General features: G+C 45.4%; 1 protein-coding gene across 6 annotated transcripts in view; it reads right to left on the bottom strand.

The window, feature by feature from the left end:
* The window catches only part of MUTYH (mutY DNA glycosylase), a 29,367-nt gene that overhangs the window by 13,312 nt on the left and 267 nt on the right, over positions 1–15,788 (bottom strand). For 2 of the 6 annotated variants that reach the window (XM_053247673.1, XM_053247678.1), the window contains exons 2-11: positions 15,025–15,140; positions 13,793–13,914; positions 13,630–13,669; positions 13,092–13,165; positions 12,907–12,948; positions 12,705–12,776; positions 11,930–12,043; positions 8,864–8,961; positions 7,357–7,501; positions 6,618–6,705 (exon numbers count right to left, since the gene is read on the bottom strand). In XM_053247673.1, the coding sequence (XP_053103648.1) occupies positions 6,618–6,705; positions 7,357–7,501; positions 8,864–8,961; positions 11,930–12,043; positions 12,705–12,776; positions 12,907–12,948; positions 13,092–13,165; positions 13,630–13,669; positions 13,793–13,914; positions 15,025–15,133 (904 nt within the window). In that variant the 5' untranslated portion in view covers positions 15,134–15,140. Of the gene's footprint in view, positions 1–6,617; positions 6,706–7,356; positions 7,502–8,863; positions 8,962–11,929; positions 12,044–12,704; positions 12,777–12,906; positions 12,949–13,091; positions 13,166–13,629; positions 13,670–13,792; positions 13,915–15,024; positions 15,141–15,262; positions 15,485–15,697; positions 15,787–15,788 lie in introns of those variants that run through there. The other 4 variants (XM_053247676.1, XM_053247674.1, XM_053247675.1 and 1 more) reach the window with 4 other exon arrangements.

Here is a 15,788-nt window from a genome sequence, read left to right on the forward strand (position 1 = left end):
CTTTTAAAAACAATTGTGTTCAAAGTAAAAAGGGAGTTACATTGATTTTTTAAAGAAGACATTCTAAAATATAACTTTTTTAGAAGGCAAGGAAACTTGAGCAAATCTACTTGGGATGCACAGGCAATAAAAACCCAGCTAAATTGAAGGGAATAATTTGCAGCATGTTAACCACTTATTTCAAAAGACAATCCATTTATCAGTATGGTAAGACTGCACAACACAGGGATGGCAATACATTGCAAATGCAACATTTCTGGGTGTGAATTCTTACAGCAGTTTTGTTTTTTTAAAGCACCACACAAGTTAAAGGCAGGCACTTTCCAAGTTTGAAATCCCACAAACCTTATAATCAGATTGCTTGACAAATATGCAGATAAAGATAGAGCTCTGTATAGAGAATTAGACAGCATGCGAGTGAGTATTTCCATTTTATTTCTTGCCTCTCCCCACCACACTTTGGTTTTGCCAGCTTACAATGTACTAGACCAATATTGTCTTTTTAAGGGATGTTTTGTCCACTTACTTTTGTGCCATTTATATCTGTTTTTTAAATGCTCGGGTCCATTGCCACTTGCATTCTTCTAACTCCCTAGATCAGGGAAAAACCTAGATTAGGGCCTCACAGAGGTCATTTGAGCATGTGTGGCGGCCATTTAAATTTTAAAAATGGCCACTGCACATGCTCAAATGGTCCCTGTGAGGTCCTAGGCCTTGCCGCCTTTTGAGCATTTGCAGCAACCTCCAAAATGGCCGCCACACTGATCTTTGTAGGCCTGACAATCAGACTGGGATGGACTAGGTGTGTGCAAGGTCCGGAGGCCCCCCGGTCTGGCACGGGGGGGCCTGTTACTTTAAGCGGGGGTGGTGGTAGTACTTAGCCCCCTGCCGCTCTTCCCCCTCCGGCGCTGTTCCGTTTAAACATCTTCTTGGGGCGGCAGAGTTCCTCCCTGCTGCTCCTGCCCCCGTTGTTATTCCTGAAGGCTTAAAAGAGATGAGTGCTAACGCCACGCGCACCGCGCAGGGCACATGCACACCGCTAGCGCTTGTCTCTTTTAAGCCTTCAGGAATAACGACAGGGGCAGGGGCGGCAGGGAGGAACTCTGCCGCCCCAAGAAGATGTTTAAACGGAACAGCGCCGGAGGGCGAAGAGCGGCGGAGGGGGGGAGTACTACCACCACCCCCACTTAAAGTAACAGGCCCCCGCCCATCCGGACCTCCGGACTGCTTAACCGGTCCGGAGGTCTGTAACAGTGTGCCGGACCGAACCATGCACACTACTAGGATGGACTGTGACGGTGATCTAAGAGGCTGGTGGGGGGGAGGGGAAACCTTTGCAGACACACACCCGCAGCCTTTAGGAAGCCCCCTGAAGGGGCTACAGGTTAATATTTTTTTTTTGAAAAAAATAAAAAAATATTTGTGAATTGGGGAGGAGGTGGGGAACAGCATGGCACTGGTGCCAAGTGGCACCCAGGGCACGTGCCCTGGCTGTCCCACCCTAGATTCGCCTATGCCTGCATAACAATGATTTTGAAAGAACTGGACTGGCTGCCGATGTTTCTGAGCAAAATCCAAAGCACTGGCTATCACCTATAAAGCCCTCAACAAGTTGGGCCCAGGGTACTTAAGAGAGTGCCTCCTTTGTCATGAACCCTGTCGCCTATTAAGATCATCTGGAGAAGTCTGGTCATGGTTGCCGTCGGCTCATCTGGTAGTGACTTGGGACTGGACCTTCTATGCGGCTTCTATGCGGCTTTGGAATATGCTCTGTGGCCGGACCTTCTCTGTGGGTTTGGAATATGCTCCCTGTTGAAATAAGAGCATCTCCTTCTCTATTTGCTTTCAGGAAGACCATCAAGATGCACCTGTTTTCTCAGGCTCTTAACTGAAAATTTTAAACGGTTTAATGTGTTTTTATCTTGTGAGATTGTTTTTTATTTGTTTTGTCGGTTTATACTGTTTTTACATTTGTTGTTTCTGACTTTGTACACTGCCTAGAGTTTCACATACTAGGCGGTACAGAAATGTAATAAATAAAAATAGTCTGTCGTCCCAAATCTATCTGGATGAAGAAAAATGAGAAGTACCAGATACAGATGAAAATCAAGAGAAAAGTCCTACGGTGCTGTAAACAGGCTTGGGCCCAACGCGTGTCAGCTGAAGCCTTCTTCAGGGCAAATTATTATCCAATGTAGTCCTATTACAAAAACAACACTTCTTCAAAAACAGGTAACAGGAAGATATCAGCAAATGTGCTTCATTAGCTTTGGCTACTCTAAGATATTGTTACCTGTTTTTGTAACAGGATTAAATTGGATAATATTTTGCCCCTGGAGAAGGCTTCAACCAACACACATTGGGCTCAAATAAACCTTTTTACAGCACAGTGGGACTTTTGTCTCTTCATTGTCACCAAAATCCATCTGACCATGGCTTTCAGACACTGGCTCAATGTCTCATGGATTATTAAGTAAGGAAACAGAGCTGGGCACCATCTGAATATTGATGACACCTCACTTCAAAGTTGCAGGCTATCACATCCAGAGGTGTTGTGCATGTGTTATAATGGCATAGTACTAATGTTACAAACCATAGCCTGGATTGATCCAGGATTTCCCTGATGCAGCTGGATCTCCTCTATGTTACCCTGTGACTAGACTTTTCCAATGCTTTGTATTACAGGCTGTATGTACTCTTATGCCTTTTGATATAACTATGCTTTATAAAGCACTTATATGTATTCAATTGCTTGTACTGTATTAATTGTATCTCTGCATTTTTCATTGAACCTTAAGCAAAAGTTGCAGACTTTGGTTCACAAAGAGCACTGTGGGAAAATGAAGCAATTTGCTGTTTTAAGTGTTCTGTATAATGATGGATGTGGCTCCTATCCCCTGTACATTCAAGATTAGAAAGGATGGCAAATGTTAAATGATGTGGGACAGAGCCAACTTGGAATAGAAACCATTGTGGAATTAAGACCATAGGCTGAGGTGCAAACTGACAATTCTTATAATTGTTGCAGTTTGCAAGGTTCTGGCAAGCTTTAATTGTATGTGAAGAAGGTATATGACTTAGTTCCCCCAATTATCCCCATCTTAACCCCTTCCTGGACATCAATGGCTAAGATGAGCCAAGAAGACTGGAAGATTGACAACATTGTTGACAGTTATGGCTGGGACCATCAAGGCCAAAAGTCTTTAATTGACAGCATCTAAAGAAGACATCCTGACATGGAACATCTTGTAAGAGATAAGGACCTGGAGTTCGAGAGACATTTTGGGGCCAGACTTGGCAAGGGTATGAAAATACCTGCCGGAAACCCAGATCTGGATATTTTGAGTGCATCGGAGTTGACATGATCCAATTGAGTTGGCTGACCTGAGACCTGATTGACCCAAAGAGGCAACAAAGGAGAACCAAAAGGTATAATTGCTTCTGCCCCAGGGCAAGAAATCAGAAGGTGGTCCACTTCTTCCCTCCAGCACATGCTGTCTCTTTGTTCACTAACTACTCTGCATGCCAACTTCTGTTTCATCTCTGCAACCTACAGCATCTTGGTAAGCCACAAGATGATTCAGTTGGACTGGCCCATCGATTGACTTCTGCAACATTTCAAATGGACATTTCTCCAACCCTTTTCTCTCCCCTTCCCCTCCTTTTAGAATTGTAATCTGGTAGGTCAGGGATTTTAGTTTCCTTGCCTAGCCTCTTTGTCTGTCACACTTTCTATTTTTTTCAGTAAAAGTAACAAAAGACAATCCCTCATGTGATCCTTGCCTCTTCTCACACATCCACAAAAGGAAAGAACCCCACCTGGGGGCCCAAGGGATTAACTGGCAGAGCTAAAGGATAGTTAATATGTGGGACTCAAGAAACCTGGGCAAGCTAGTAAGCCTTCCTAAGTGGAAGTAAGCCTGGGACCCCAATGGAAGTCAACTGATTGGTGGAGCTTCCTGGAAGGCCAGCTCTTTCCTAGAACAGAGCTTCTGATTGGACTCCCAAGGCCTGGAACTGGAGGCAAGCTGAAAAGCCGACCTCTGTACTGCACCCAGTCGGGCAATCACTCTCAGAGCAAAGCTCTTCTTGGGAGTCAATCCCCACATGCCTCGAGAAGGGAAACCATAGTCTAACCAATCAGGCAAGCAAAGCCCTCCAGGCGCTCCTTTTGGTTGATAGGCAACTTCTCAAGGTAGGGAGGGAGGAAGTAAGTCTCAAGTCACCAAAAGTGAGGGCTGAGCTCAGCCATATTTCTCCACATGTGGAACTCCCTAGAGTGGAACTTCCAGTGCTATGCGTAGTAGAAGGAGAGAAGAGTGGGGGTAGCTTTTGATTTGGGCTATCCCCACTATAAAGCAATCTCATGGATCAGTATCTAAATTGGATAATTAGAATTCCTTGGTTAATGGGCACTCACCCAGATTTAAGAGCAGCGCCGCTGTTTAAGTGAAAGCGCAACCAACTGAATAGCACGTTCCTGCCATTTAATGACGCCTGAGAAAATTGATGACAGGAGATGACAACCCAGATGACAGGAGAAACAGACGCTACCCAGAAGCGAGGCGTGCTAGTTGCTAGGAACCCCAAACTCTGGTAACCCCTGTGTTTGCAATACTTATATGCCTGCGGAACAATGCACAGTTATTCCCCTGGAGTGGAAACCATCTTTCCCCAAGCTATTCTTTTGAGAACTGGCAGGAAAGAACCGGAGCCAGTTCAAGGTCATCTCCTGAACACCTACAAATCTTTTCATCCACCCTATGAGAATTTGGGAATCTACAGTGCCAAAAACCACTGAAAAGTCTAGGAAAGTCAATATGGAGGTATTCCCCTTGTCAGTCTCTAGATGCAGACTGTCCACCAGACCCATCAAGGCTGTCTTGGTTGGTTCTGATACCAGGTTAAAATGCATATTAAAACCTGCCGAGGGAGGTTTGCTCCCTGCTGGAGCTCTGAGGCCACTGCAGATAAGCAGGCCTGCATAACATAAGGCTCGGGGGCCAGATCCGGCCTGAGGACCATTTTTGCTGGCTCCCAAATAGGAATATCTTGCAGCAACAGCAGAAGCCATGTAGAGCTCTTGGCTTGTCCTATTGATGAGTAGGAGCAGCTCAATGCAGCTGGCTGCTTGAGATCAGATGATATGTATGTGGCAGTGATGGACTGAACAAGTGATCCAGTTGCTGCTGCTTGAGGAGCAGCAGCAGCAATGGGTGGAGTGGGTAGGAACAGCAGCAACGGCAGCATCAGGTGGGCATGGGAAAAGACACGAGGGTCACTCCTTTTGGCTAGTTGCCTCTTCTCCAAGGGGGACCATCTTATGTCCTTTTCCGAAACATCCTTACAATGCACATCTACTCAGAAATAAGTCCCATGGTGTACCCAGTAAGGCTTATTTCCAAGTAAACATGCCTAGCAGCCTGAAAACAGCAGCAATTTAGGGAGAGGAGATGACTTGGCAGTTGCTTGAGGCTGGCATGCACTCCAGATGCTCCACTGACTGAGCAGGGACACGCTCTATTTTTAAAATTGTGGGTCCCTTGATGATCCACGAGGAGCTAATAATTGCTTTCGTTTATATCTATCTATATTTCTCTTAGGCATACCCGTCGCCAATCCCATGTGTGGCAGCTCTCGCGAGAGTTCGTGAGCAAGCTGCTGGCAGGGGAAGAGGAAAGCGGCAGCACCAGAGGTGAGGAAGGAAACAAAATGTTGGGGGGTGGGGAGGGGACAAAGTGGCGGCAGGCAGAGAAAACGGCAATGGCAGCAGCATGGGGAGAAAATGGCAATGGTAGGTGGGTAAGAAAACAGTGGCGGCAACAGCAGGTGGGGGAAGAAAGCGGCAGCGGCGGCGGCAGTGGTGGGCAGGCTGTGAAAGAAATTGGGGGGCGAGTGGGGAAAACTAGAGGCGCAGATGCACTGCACCTGTCCCAGCTAGTTGTTAATGTGAGAATGAGCTGAAAATTGACCTCAGCCCCCGCACACCATGTCATGGTTGGATCCCGCCCACCAGCACATTTGTGTTGTGCACCCCTAGACTGGCCAAAAGATCCCAGGACCATTTGGACATAAAGATTGGCTTTTAAGGTGTTTTCTGGCTATGTAAGAGTAGGCAACTTTAGCTCTCCAGCTATTGCTGAACTATAACTCCTATCACCCTCAGCCACAATAAATTGTGGAGATAACCATAATAAATTGTTAACAATAAACTGTGGAGCTTGGCAGCTGGAAAGCCAAGGTTGCCTACCCCTGTGAGCGTACTGCAGGCCTGCTCAATTTAGGCCCCCCAGCTGTTTTTGGAGTACAACTCCCATAATCCCCAGCCAAAGTGGTCAATAGTGAGGGATTATCAGAGTTGTAGGCCAACATCTGCTGGAGGGCCAAAGCTGAGCAGCCCTGGTATAGTGGTTGTTCTTCCCCTCTTTCCTGCAGCTAAAATTCTGACTAAAGAGACACTGGTGGGAGGGAAAAGATAAGACAGAGATCTACTAGTGATGGAGATCTGTGAAGTTCCTTACTTTGAGAAAGTCTTAAACTGAGAATTGACAGAGGGGAAATTTGGTGGTGAAACATGAGAGAGAGCAAACTCGATGGCACGTCTTGTAAACACTTACCACATTCTTCTACATCCAGCAATGGGAGACCCTTAGAGGCAGCTTTCCCCAGCAGCCTCTTGGCAGAGACTTCCAGCTCCTTCTCCACCTTCAGGAAAGAGAGGGTTTCAGTAATCAGTGAACACCATGGGTGGGGGTTGTGCCAGTTCTTGAGACTTCCTCTAGCAGTACCATGCCCCTAATTTCAACATCAAACCATATGTTAACAGAAGTCACAATTCCACGGTTGAAACCTGTCCCAAACTAGAGTGGGACTTACATGTATGTTATATTTATCATCATCATCAAAACTGCATATCCCGCTGCTTCCAATAATAATCTAAAGTAGCTTACATAGTAATATGAACATAATAATACAAATAACCTAAAAATTAATAACACATTAAAAACAACAGCAGGAAAAAAATCATAGTCACAGGAGCAGGTAAAAAAGTTAAAATATGCCCAACATTTTAAAAAAGTGATAAATTGCAAGTGGTTATGTGGAAGGGACTGGGAAGGATTTGTTTAGGGTACAATACAAGACAAACTGGAGAAGAAATAGGGCTTTGTTAGAGCAAGATTCTTTTCCTGCCTTCTGTGTAAGAGCAGCGAGGGCTTTCACTCTAAGATACATGGTGCATGACACAAGACCCTTATCAAAGAAATTATCCCCTTCTCTCAGACAGACATTTATTTGTCCCCAAAGCAAAGCACCGGGAGTAGAGGAGAGGGAATAAAGAGAAAGAGACCTCCTTACCCTGTGGTGAGCTCTGCAATGCTGTTTCACTGGACACTCCATACACAGTGGAGCTCTAGGAGTGCACACAGTTGCCCCCAATTCCATCATCGCTTGGTTAAAGTCACCTGGATGGGTTGGATCCACCAGAGTGTGTGCTAAAGCCCTACGAGCAACAGCAGCCCACATTGGCAAGCAGAACAAGGATTCCTTGGCTTAAAAAGTTCTGTGTCTTTTTCGTCTACAACCAGTGTCATGGGAAAGGATGTGAGGAAATGTGCATTTGGAAGATCCATGTGAAATGAGGGACTGAGATAGCTAAGAAACTGTCCTGTGGCAGTTTCTAAACAACTGTGGTTGCGCTCATTAGAAAAGCATTGACTAGGAAGGTGGCACTGGCTACTGACTCCCTAACTTTAGAGAGAGGTCTAAACATGAGTCTGGGACCTATACTTTGTCTAGCACAGAATCTGATTATCTAGGAAGAATCCTGAAAATTATTTTTCTTTCCTTTGTTCTTAAAGAGTGGGTTTCTAGTCTTTGTTGTGAACAGACTTAAAAACATGAAAAGCATAATCTTTTAACACCTTAGCACACTGGTGAGCCACTGTGTGAAACAGGATGCTGGACTAGATGGGCCTTGGGCCTGATCCAGCAGGGCTGTTCTTATGAAATGTTGTGGTGCAGGACTTTGAGGAGATCAAAGATGCTGGCCTAGATCCAGACTAGTGTTACACTACTGTAATGCTGTCACACTGGTGCAAGGATGCAGTGCAATGAGGATGCATGAAGAAAGGAACATTTGTTCCAGACTAGTCCTTGCACTAGTTGCAAGATGTTGCAACTAATTGATGCCTTACACAATGTGTTTCACATTGCACTGTACAGCCTTGTATGTGGCCTAGAGGAGAGCTTCCACTACAGTAGTGCAACACTGCAGAACACCACAACTTTGTGCAGCTCCACATTTTTTAAAGTATGTACAACTTCTCATGATGCTAGTGCAGCACTAATCTGGACACCAGCCACTGTTTATAAATGTTGCACTTTGTCATTCTATATAGTCCTCAGCCCTCCCCTCAGAGTCATTTTCACCCTGATCCAAATCACATTTAGTTGGGAGTAGGTCAAGTATTAAAGCTTGCTTTTTTTGTTTCAATCCCTATTTGCGCCATTCCCCTCTACCTCCTTACTTCTGTAGAATGCAGGGATTGAGACTCTTTTGGCTTTAGGGCTCAAATCCATCTGCTGCATTCCTATGTGTGTGGCCTCTCCAGATCGTGAATATCTAAATATACTACTAGCAAGAGGGAACCAATTAAAATATCTCAACATACAGGCAGGGATGGGTTGTGGGGGGGGGGGCGCAGCTAAACACAGGATCTTGTTAGGTAGTATGCTGTACAATGCCACTATCTAGTCTGGATTTCAGTTGGGGCCTGAGAGGTAAAGATCTCCCCACTACAAATGATCCTCCCTGTGTCCTAAAGCTATGCTTGTATCATTACAAACCCATCCCATCCCTTACCAGAGTCTGTCAGCAACAGGAGAACTGGCAGGGTCAGCACCAATGGCTCGTACACGGCACAAGACCCGAATTACATTTCCGTCCACCACACCTGTCACCTGGATGTTAAAAAAAGAAGAAGCCAGTTACTGTCGCATGACCTTCAGGGCCATATTTTGGTGATGCACAGTGGACTTCAGAGGAAAGGGGAGATTGGTGGAAATTTCCTCTTCCCCTGTTCAAGCAACAGCACAGTGGTAGTCTGGAACTTACTCTCCTGCACATGTGCAGTGCTAATCCAGATGTTGGTCATTGTTTCATCACAAAATTCATTAACAATGAATGGATTTCAATGCAATATTGAGATGGGGAGACTCTTATTCCCACAGGAAGTGCATTCCAAAGTCTCGGGGCGACAACAGAGAAGGCCCGTCCCCGGGTGGCCAGCAAACGACATGAAGGTAGCCACAGACGAGCCTCCCCTGATGTACGTAGTGGACGATGGGGATCATGCAGAAGAAGACGCTCTCTTAAATACCATGGGCCTAAGCTGTTTAGGGCTTTATAGGTTATAACCAGCACTTTGTATTTTGCCCAGAAACTTATCAGCAGCCAGTGCAACTCCTGTAATATAGGAGTAATATGGTCTCTTCGAGATGACCCGAAGACCAACCTGGCTGCCGCATTTTGTACTAATTGTAGTTTCCGGACTATGTACAAAGGCAGCCCCACATAGAGCACATTGCAGTAATCTAGTCTGGAGGTTACCAGCAAATGTACTGCTGTTTTGAGATCATGAACCTCAAGAAACGGACGCAGCTGGCGTATCAACCGAAGCTGATAGAAAGCGCTTCTGGCTACTGCCTCAACCTGGGGAACCAGGGAAAGGTGTGGATCCAGAAGCACTCCCAGACTGCGTACCTGTTCCTTCTGAGGAAGTGTGACCCCATCTAGAACAGGTAGATCAATATCGCTTCCTGAGTGACGACCACACACAATAAGTACCTCTGTCTTGTCTGGATTCAGTTTCAGTTTGTTATCCCTCATCCAGCCCATTACTGCTTCCAAGCAGGCATTCAGGTAGGATATGCCTTCTCCTGATGATGTTGACATGGAGAAATAGATTTGGGTGTCATCAGCATACTGATAACACCCAGCACCAAATCTCCAGATGATCTCTCCCAAAGGTTTCATGAAGATATTAAAAAGCATTGGAGACAGTATGGAGCCCTGAGGGACTCCATATAAAAGCTCAGATTTTGAAGAGCAACAGTCTCCAAGCGACACCATCTGGAATCTGCCAGAAAGGTAGGAGCGGAACCACTGCAAAGCAGTGCCTCCCACCCCCAACACTCTCAGACGTTCCCGAAAGATACTATGGTCAATAGTATCGAAAGCCGCCGAGAGATCCAAAAGGACCAACAGAGTCACACTTCCTCTGTCCATTCCCAATTGGAGATCATCCATCAGGCCGACCAAGGCAGTCTCCACCCCATAGCCTGCCCGAAAACCAGTTTGAAATGGGTCTAGATAGTCAGTTTCCCCCAAGACCGCCTGGAGCTGGGAGGCCACCACCCTCTCAATCACCTTGCCCAACCATGGGAGATTGGAGACAGGCCTGTAGCTATTAAACTCTGAAGGGTCCAAGGCAAGCTTCTTAAGAATAGGTCTAATAATTGCCTCCTTTAAACAAGGAGGCATCCTGCCCTCCCTCAGAGAGGTATTTATAATTGCCACCAGGCTCTCCACAACAACCCCCTTGCCAGATAGTATAAGCCACGTTGGGCAAGGATCAAGCAGACAAGTGGTAGGACGCACCGTTCCGAGCAGCTTGTCCACATCCTCAGGAGTCACAAACTGAAATTGATCCAGTCTAACCACACAAGAGGAGTTGCTGGATACCTCTGCATCTGACACTGTGATAACTGTGGAGTCTAAATCTAGATCTAGAGTCTAAATTTCAAAGCTGTAATTAATGTTTTTCAGGTGATTATTCTTCGGAAGTGTTTGAGAAAGTACATGTGTTTTACTGATTGATTGAGTATTCCATTTAAAAATTATTTTTACATAGAACTTTGAATTTGTTTCAGTATAACAATTAACACACATGAAGTGTCTTTGATTCCCCTCTGCCCCCATCAAATACTTCAGTTCAACTACTTGGCTACTTGAAAAGGTTTAGAGATACCATGTGGGAAATTAATGTGTGTGAAGTATTTTTTAAACTGTAAAAATAGGTCAGATAACATTACAGATCAGATCACAATTTATTTAGGGCATCAGGAAAATTTGTACAGTAACGTTTTTTTGAGAGAGAGAAATGATGCAACATTTATGCAAATGAGGGGGAAGTTTGCATGGGGGGAAAAGGAGCTGGAAATTTCTCTAATTCAAAGTTTTCCAGAAAACCCACCTCTTTGCCTGTCCAATAGCAGAAGAGACAGAGGCCTGGAAACTAGAAAAGCCCTATTGGATTAATCAACTGCAGCCATTCCCAAACTCGAGGTTGATGGGTGAAGCCTAGAGAAACTCCCTCCATTGGCTGGTTTGTCTTAGCTGGTGGAAGAGAAAAAGCAAGATCCAGGATGCCTCCTGCTGCAAAAAGAAGCCTAATGCCTGAGAGACTGAGGGCCACCATGAGCAGCTGGGGCAGGAGAGAAGGCTGTCCTTTTGGTCCTGGGGAGGCAGCACAAGAATGCATTCATTGGGGTCATGCAGGAATGAGTCTTGGGGGCATGGATTGGTGGGGTGGAGTGGAGTGAAGTGAATGCCTGCTGCTCTGCATCTTCCCCCAAGAAAGATTGCTGCAAGTCAGTCAAGCCTATTGCCTCCTTTATGCAGTTGAACAACATTCCAGGTCCGTTGGATGTGGAGCTGCCCCGTGTGGAGAGAAAGCCCTAGCAGAATCCAATTTATCATATTCAGGGGCATCAACAGAAATATTGGTGGCCATCAGCTGCAAATAGCAGCTGGGCAGATGCCTCCACTTCTAGATAGAATACTGAGTCCTCCGTCCAAAGCAAAGCGAGGCAAGCCCAGCCCAGCCCCTTTTGCATTTCCTCAGGCAAAGCTGTACAGCCTTATTACCTGGCCAAATGCAATGGACGCCACAGCTCCTGCAGTGTACTTTCCTACTCCTGGCAGCAGCTTCTGTAGTTCCTCTGCTGTCCTGGGCATATGACCTCCCATCTCTGACACCACCTGCAAAGGATCCGTGAAATAAAGGAGTCCAAAATAAAAGGAAGGGAGCAAGGTGGGGAACAAAATGACAAGGACAGGCCTGCCATGCAAAGCGCACCTGCAGCCAGCCAGGTGATGGAACTGAGCTGTGCCCACAGCAGCCCAAGCAACACAAGGGCATTTTGAACACCAGGAACCATCTCTAGAGATGCTTAAGACACACCGTTATGACGTCTATCAGGTTTTTGGCAAGAAGTGACACTTGCTGATAAGGTCTTATGAGGCTGAAATACTGCTCTAAGCCTCTTGGTGGGAGCAGGTAGGACAGATACAAATGTAACAAGTACATATGGATGGGGGTTGGGGTTGGACATACATTTACCAGAGACTGTGCCCTTGGTTTTAGGGTGCTGCTCAGTTTAGAACCTCAACTGTAACCTCATCGGGGGTACCAATCTTATCGTACCAATCTTATCCTCCCCTTGCCTTCCAATCAGACAGATAAATAGCTTCAGGTGTTAGCTATTTTATGCCTGGTTCCTTCCAAAGTCACTACTGGACAGGGACTTGGAACTTCCTTCGTCTTCTGTGAGTACAGAATGGACACTATCTTCCTGACAAAATGGAACACCACTAGCTTAAATGCACACTGACAATGACTGATCCAATGCCAACAAAGTACCTTTTGTGCACTCTCCTGGAGCCGCTTCCCTCGGGAATAGTAGCCAAGCCCTGCCCACAGCTCATTCACCTCCTATTCCCAAATAAAAAGGGAAAGGAAAATCTTAACATTAGGAGGAAAAAGATTAAAGATATTCTACTTACAGGTGCGTGTATGTGTGTGTGCGCACACACACACACACACACAATTGCATCATTCTTACCTCCAGTGAAGCCTTAGCTAGCTCCTGCAAGGTTGGCCATTTCTGTATTGCAAAAAGAAAAAAAGGGGAAGGGCTTGTTTACAGGGTGTGCAAGCAGAATGGATGCACCACTGATTCAGAAGCCAGGACTCAGGAGCAAATGCAAGTGAGAATATGCTGCAGGAAGGAAAGGAGCTCAACATTACCTGCATCCAGCGATTGTAGTAGCTGATCACTGAAGTCACCTGCGTCTGCTGGAGCATGATTTCCGAGACCCACACTGCACACACAGATGGAAAGTAGAAGTATTAGATGCATTCCAGTTCTTTCCTGGGAGCTTCCTGATATTGCTTGGCAACTGGGAAGTAGTGCTCAATGGATTTAACAGGTAAGTGCAAGGAAAATAATAGTATACTGAGCAGCTTCCTGTATCCCAAAAGGACTATGCACTTAGGGATATTTAGTTCTGCCTGCAGTTCTCTCCTGTCCCTTTCAATATCAAACTGCTGTCAATCAAGTGCTATGGCCTGATGAGTTTATCATCTTGTTTTGCTGGAGATCCTGAATGTCCTTAATTGAGCTCAATAGACACAACACACAGTTTTCCCTATAAACTGATACTCCCACATTGCAGCTGCCAGTGGGCTAGAGTCATATGGCGCTGATGCAATTATCTCAACAGCACCATGAAGGTAGACAGGGAACAGGAACTCCCGTCAGATTTTGTTCTGGGTTCTCTCTCACCAGCATATGCTCGTCTGTCAGCATCAGCTTCGGTTGCAGCCTGTAACAGAGTGAAGAGAGAATTTTAGGAAACAGGACACAACAGAGGAAACACCCTTCACTTTCCAAAGAACAAGGTCATTTTCCTGAGTGAGCATCCAAGATTCTGTATATTATGCCATACCAGTTTCCTCCAGGGAAGGTCCCGTTTGCATTTATTGTACCAGGCGAGCAGTTTCTTCCGAAAAGCTTTGATTTCAGCTTCACTGCCAAAAGTGTGGAATAAAGACTGTTGACTGGGCACTCCTGAAACATTGAAAGTCCAGTTACAATGTTTGCCACGGGCATTTCCTTGATACACACAGAGGAAACAAAACTGCACTATCACAAATACACCTGCATTAAATCAGAAATGGGGTGTGTGTGTGTGTGTGTGTGTATAACATAAATTTGAGAAAGAGCATTCCTAAGGACTGCAACCCCAGATGGCAAGGATATCACATATAATGATTATGGAATAATTAATTTTGATTAGTTTAGAACTCTTTGACATTGAGCGATTAAGGTAGGAATGTGACTATTAAGCAACCAAGAGGTTCCTGCTTATAAGACAGCAGCCCTACTGAGCATTTTCCCTTGGATATCATCAGCACAGAGAAGAGAGCTGGTTTTGTGGTAGCAAGCATGACTTGTCCCCTGAGCTAAGCAGGGTCCACCCTGGTTGCATATGAATGGGAGACTTGATGTGTGAGCACTGTAAGATATTCCCCTTACGGGATGGAGCTGCTCTGGGAGAGGAGAAGGTTCCAAGTTCCCTCCCTAGCATCTCCAGGATAGGGCTGAAAGAGATTCCTGCCTGCAACCTTGGAGAAGCCGCTGCCAGTCTGTGTAGACAATACTGAGCTAGATGGACCAAGGTTCTGACTCAGTATATGGCAGGTTCCTATATTCCTAAGTCTTGCCTGTGCAGATATGATGTGGAGAAACAGGGACCCCAGACAATGTAACTGGAGCATGGTCATCTCTGGTGACCTGTTTGTAACCTATCAAGGAGCTGGTGAGCATATCCAGCTTTTCCTGTAACCAAAGCCTACTATGAGAGCCAGCATGGTGTAGTGGTTAGAGTGCTGGACTAGGACCGGGGAGACCAGAGTTCAAATCCCCATTCAGCCATGATACTTGCTGGGTGACTCTGGGCCAGTCACTTCTCTCTCAGCCTACCCTACTTCACAGGGTTGTTGTGAGGAGAAACCTAAGTATGTAGTACACCACTCTGGGCTCCTTGAAGGAAGAGCGGGATATAAAATGTAAAATAATAATAATAATAGTATTTATCATCTAAATAAAGAAACTTGATTGACTGTAAAGCAGCCCATCCCAAGTCAGTTACTTTAACTGCAGTAACAGCTCAGTCACCTTTGTAGAAAGTGATAATTTCTTCATGTTTCTTTGATGGCTTCTGTTGTTTCCTAGTCCCCCGTTGTATTCCTAGCTTGCTGCATGTTGCCAACCGGAGTTTACTCATTTCCAGGCTAGGAAAAGCATAAAGTGTATTATCGTCAGATCAGATATTTGTCCCCACTCTCCAAGCCCAAAATCAATAGCATGTACAACTGTCTATATACAGTACTCATATTGCACTAATGCAACATACCGGTAGAATTAAGAATGCAAATACCAGTATTAAGAGACAGGTGGATCTCATTGGGAAGGACAGTGGTGAAGCAGAAGTTCCACCATTATTCCTTGAAGGATATGATCTATCAGTGCAGCAGAAATGAGGAAGCAGAGTCTTGAGGTTCTAGAGTGCACTATACTACTAGGCGGCTGAAGGTGAGCAACATCGATTTTGAATTATTTCCTACAAAACAACTTCCTGAAAAGTACAAAAAGTAGTACAACAGACTGGGTGAGAACCTAATTTTCTACTTGCAGAGAGATTTATTTTAATTAAAAACAAAACAACCAACCCACATGGGAGCATACCCCCACGCTCCGAGTCTGAAACAGTACAGCCTATTCTATAATCTCAAGTCTCCCTACCATTTCTTTTCATTTCGTGTGCAGTAAAGCTAAGGGCTCTATTTACCATATGCACAGTAACGAAGCCGTTTTCTATTCACTTACATTCCCGAACAGGTCAGTTATTAGACAAAAAATAAACTAATAACGGATTTCTT

Source organism: Hemicordylus capensis, chromosome 4 (genome assembly GCF_027244095.1).
Source record: "Hemicordylus capensis ecotype Gifberg chromosome 4, rHemCap1.1.pri, whole genome shotgun sequence".
Taxonomy (NCBI): Eukaryota; Metazoa; Chordata; class Lepidosauria; order Squamata; family Cordylidae; genus Hemicordylus; species Hemicordylus capensis.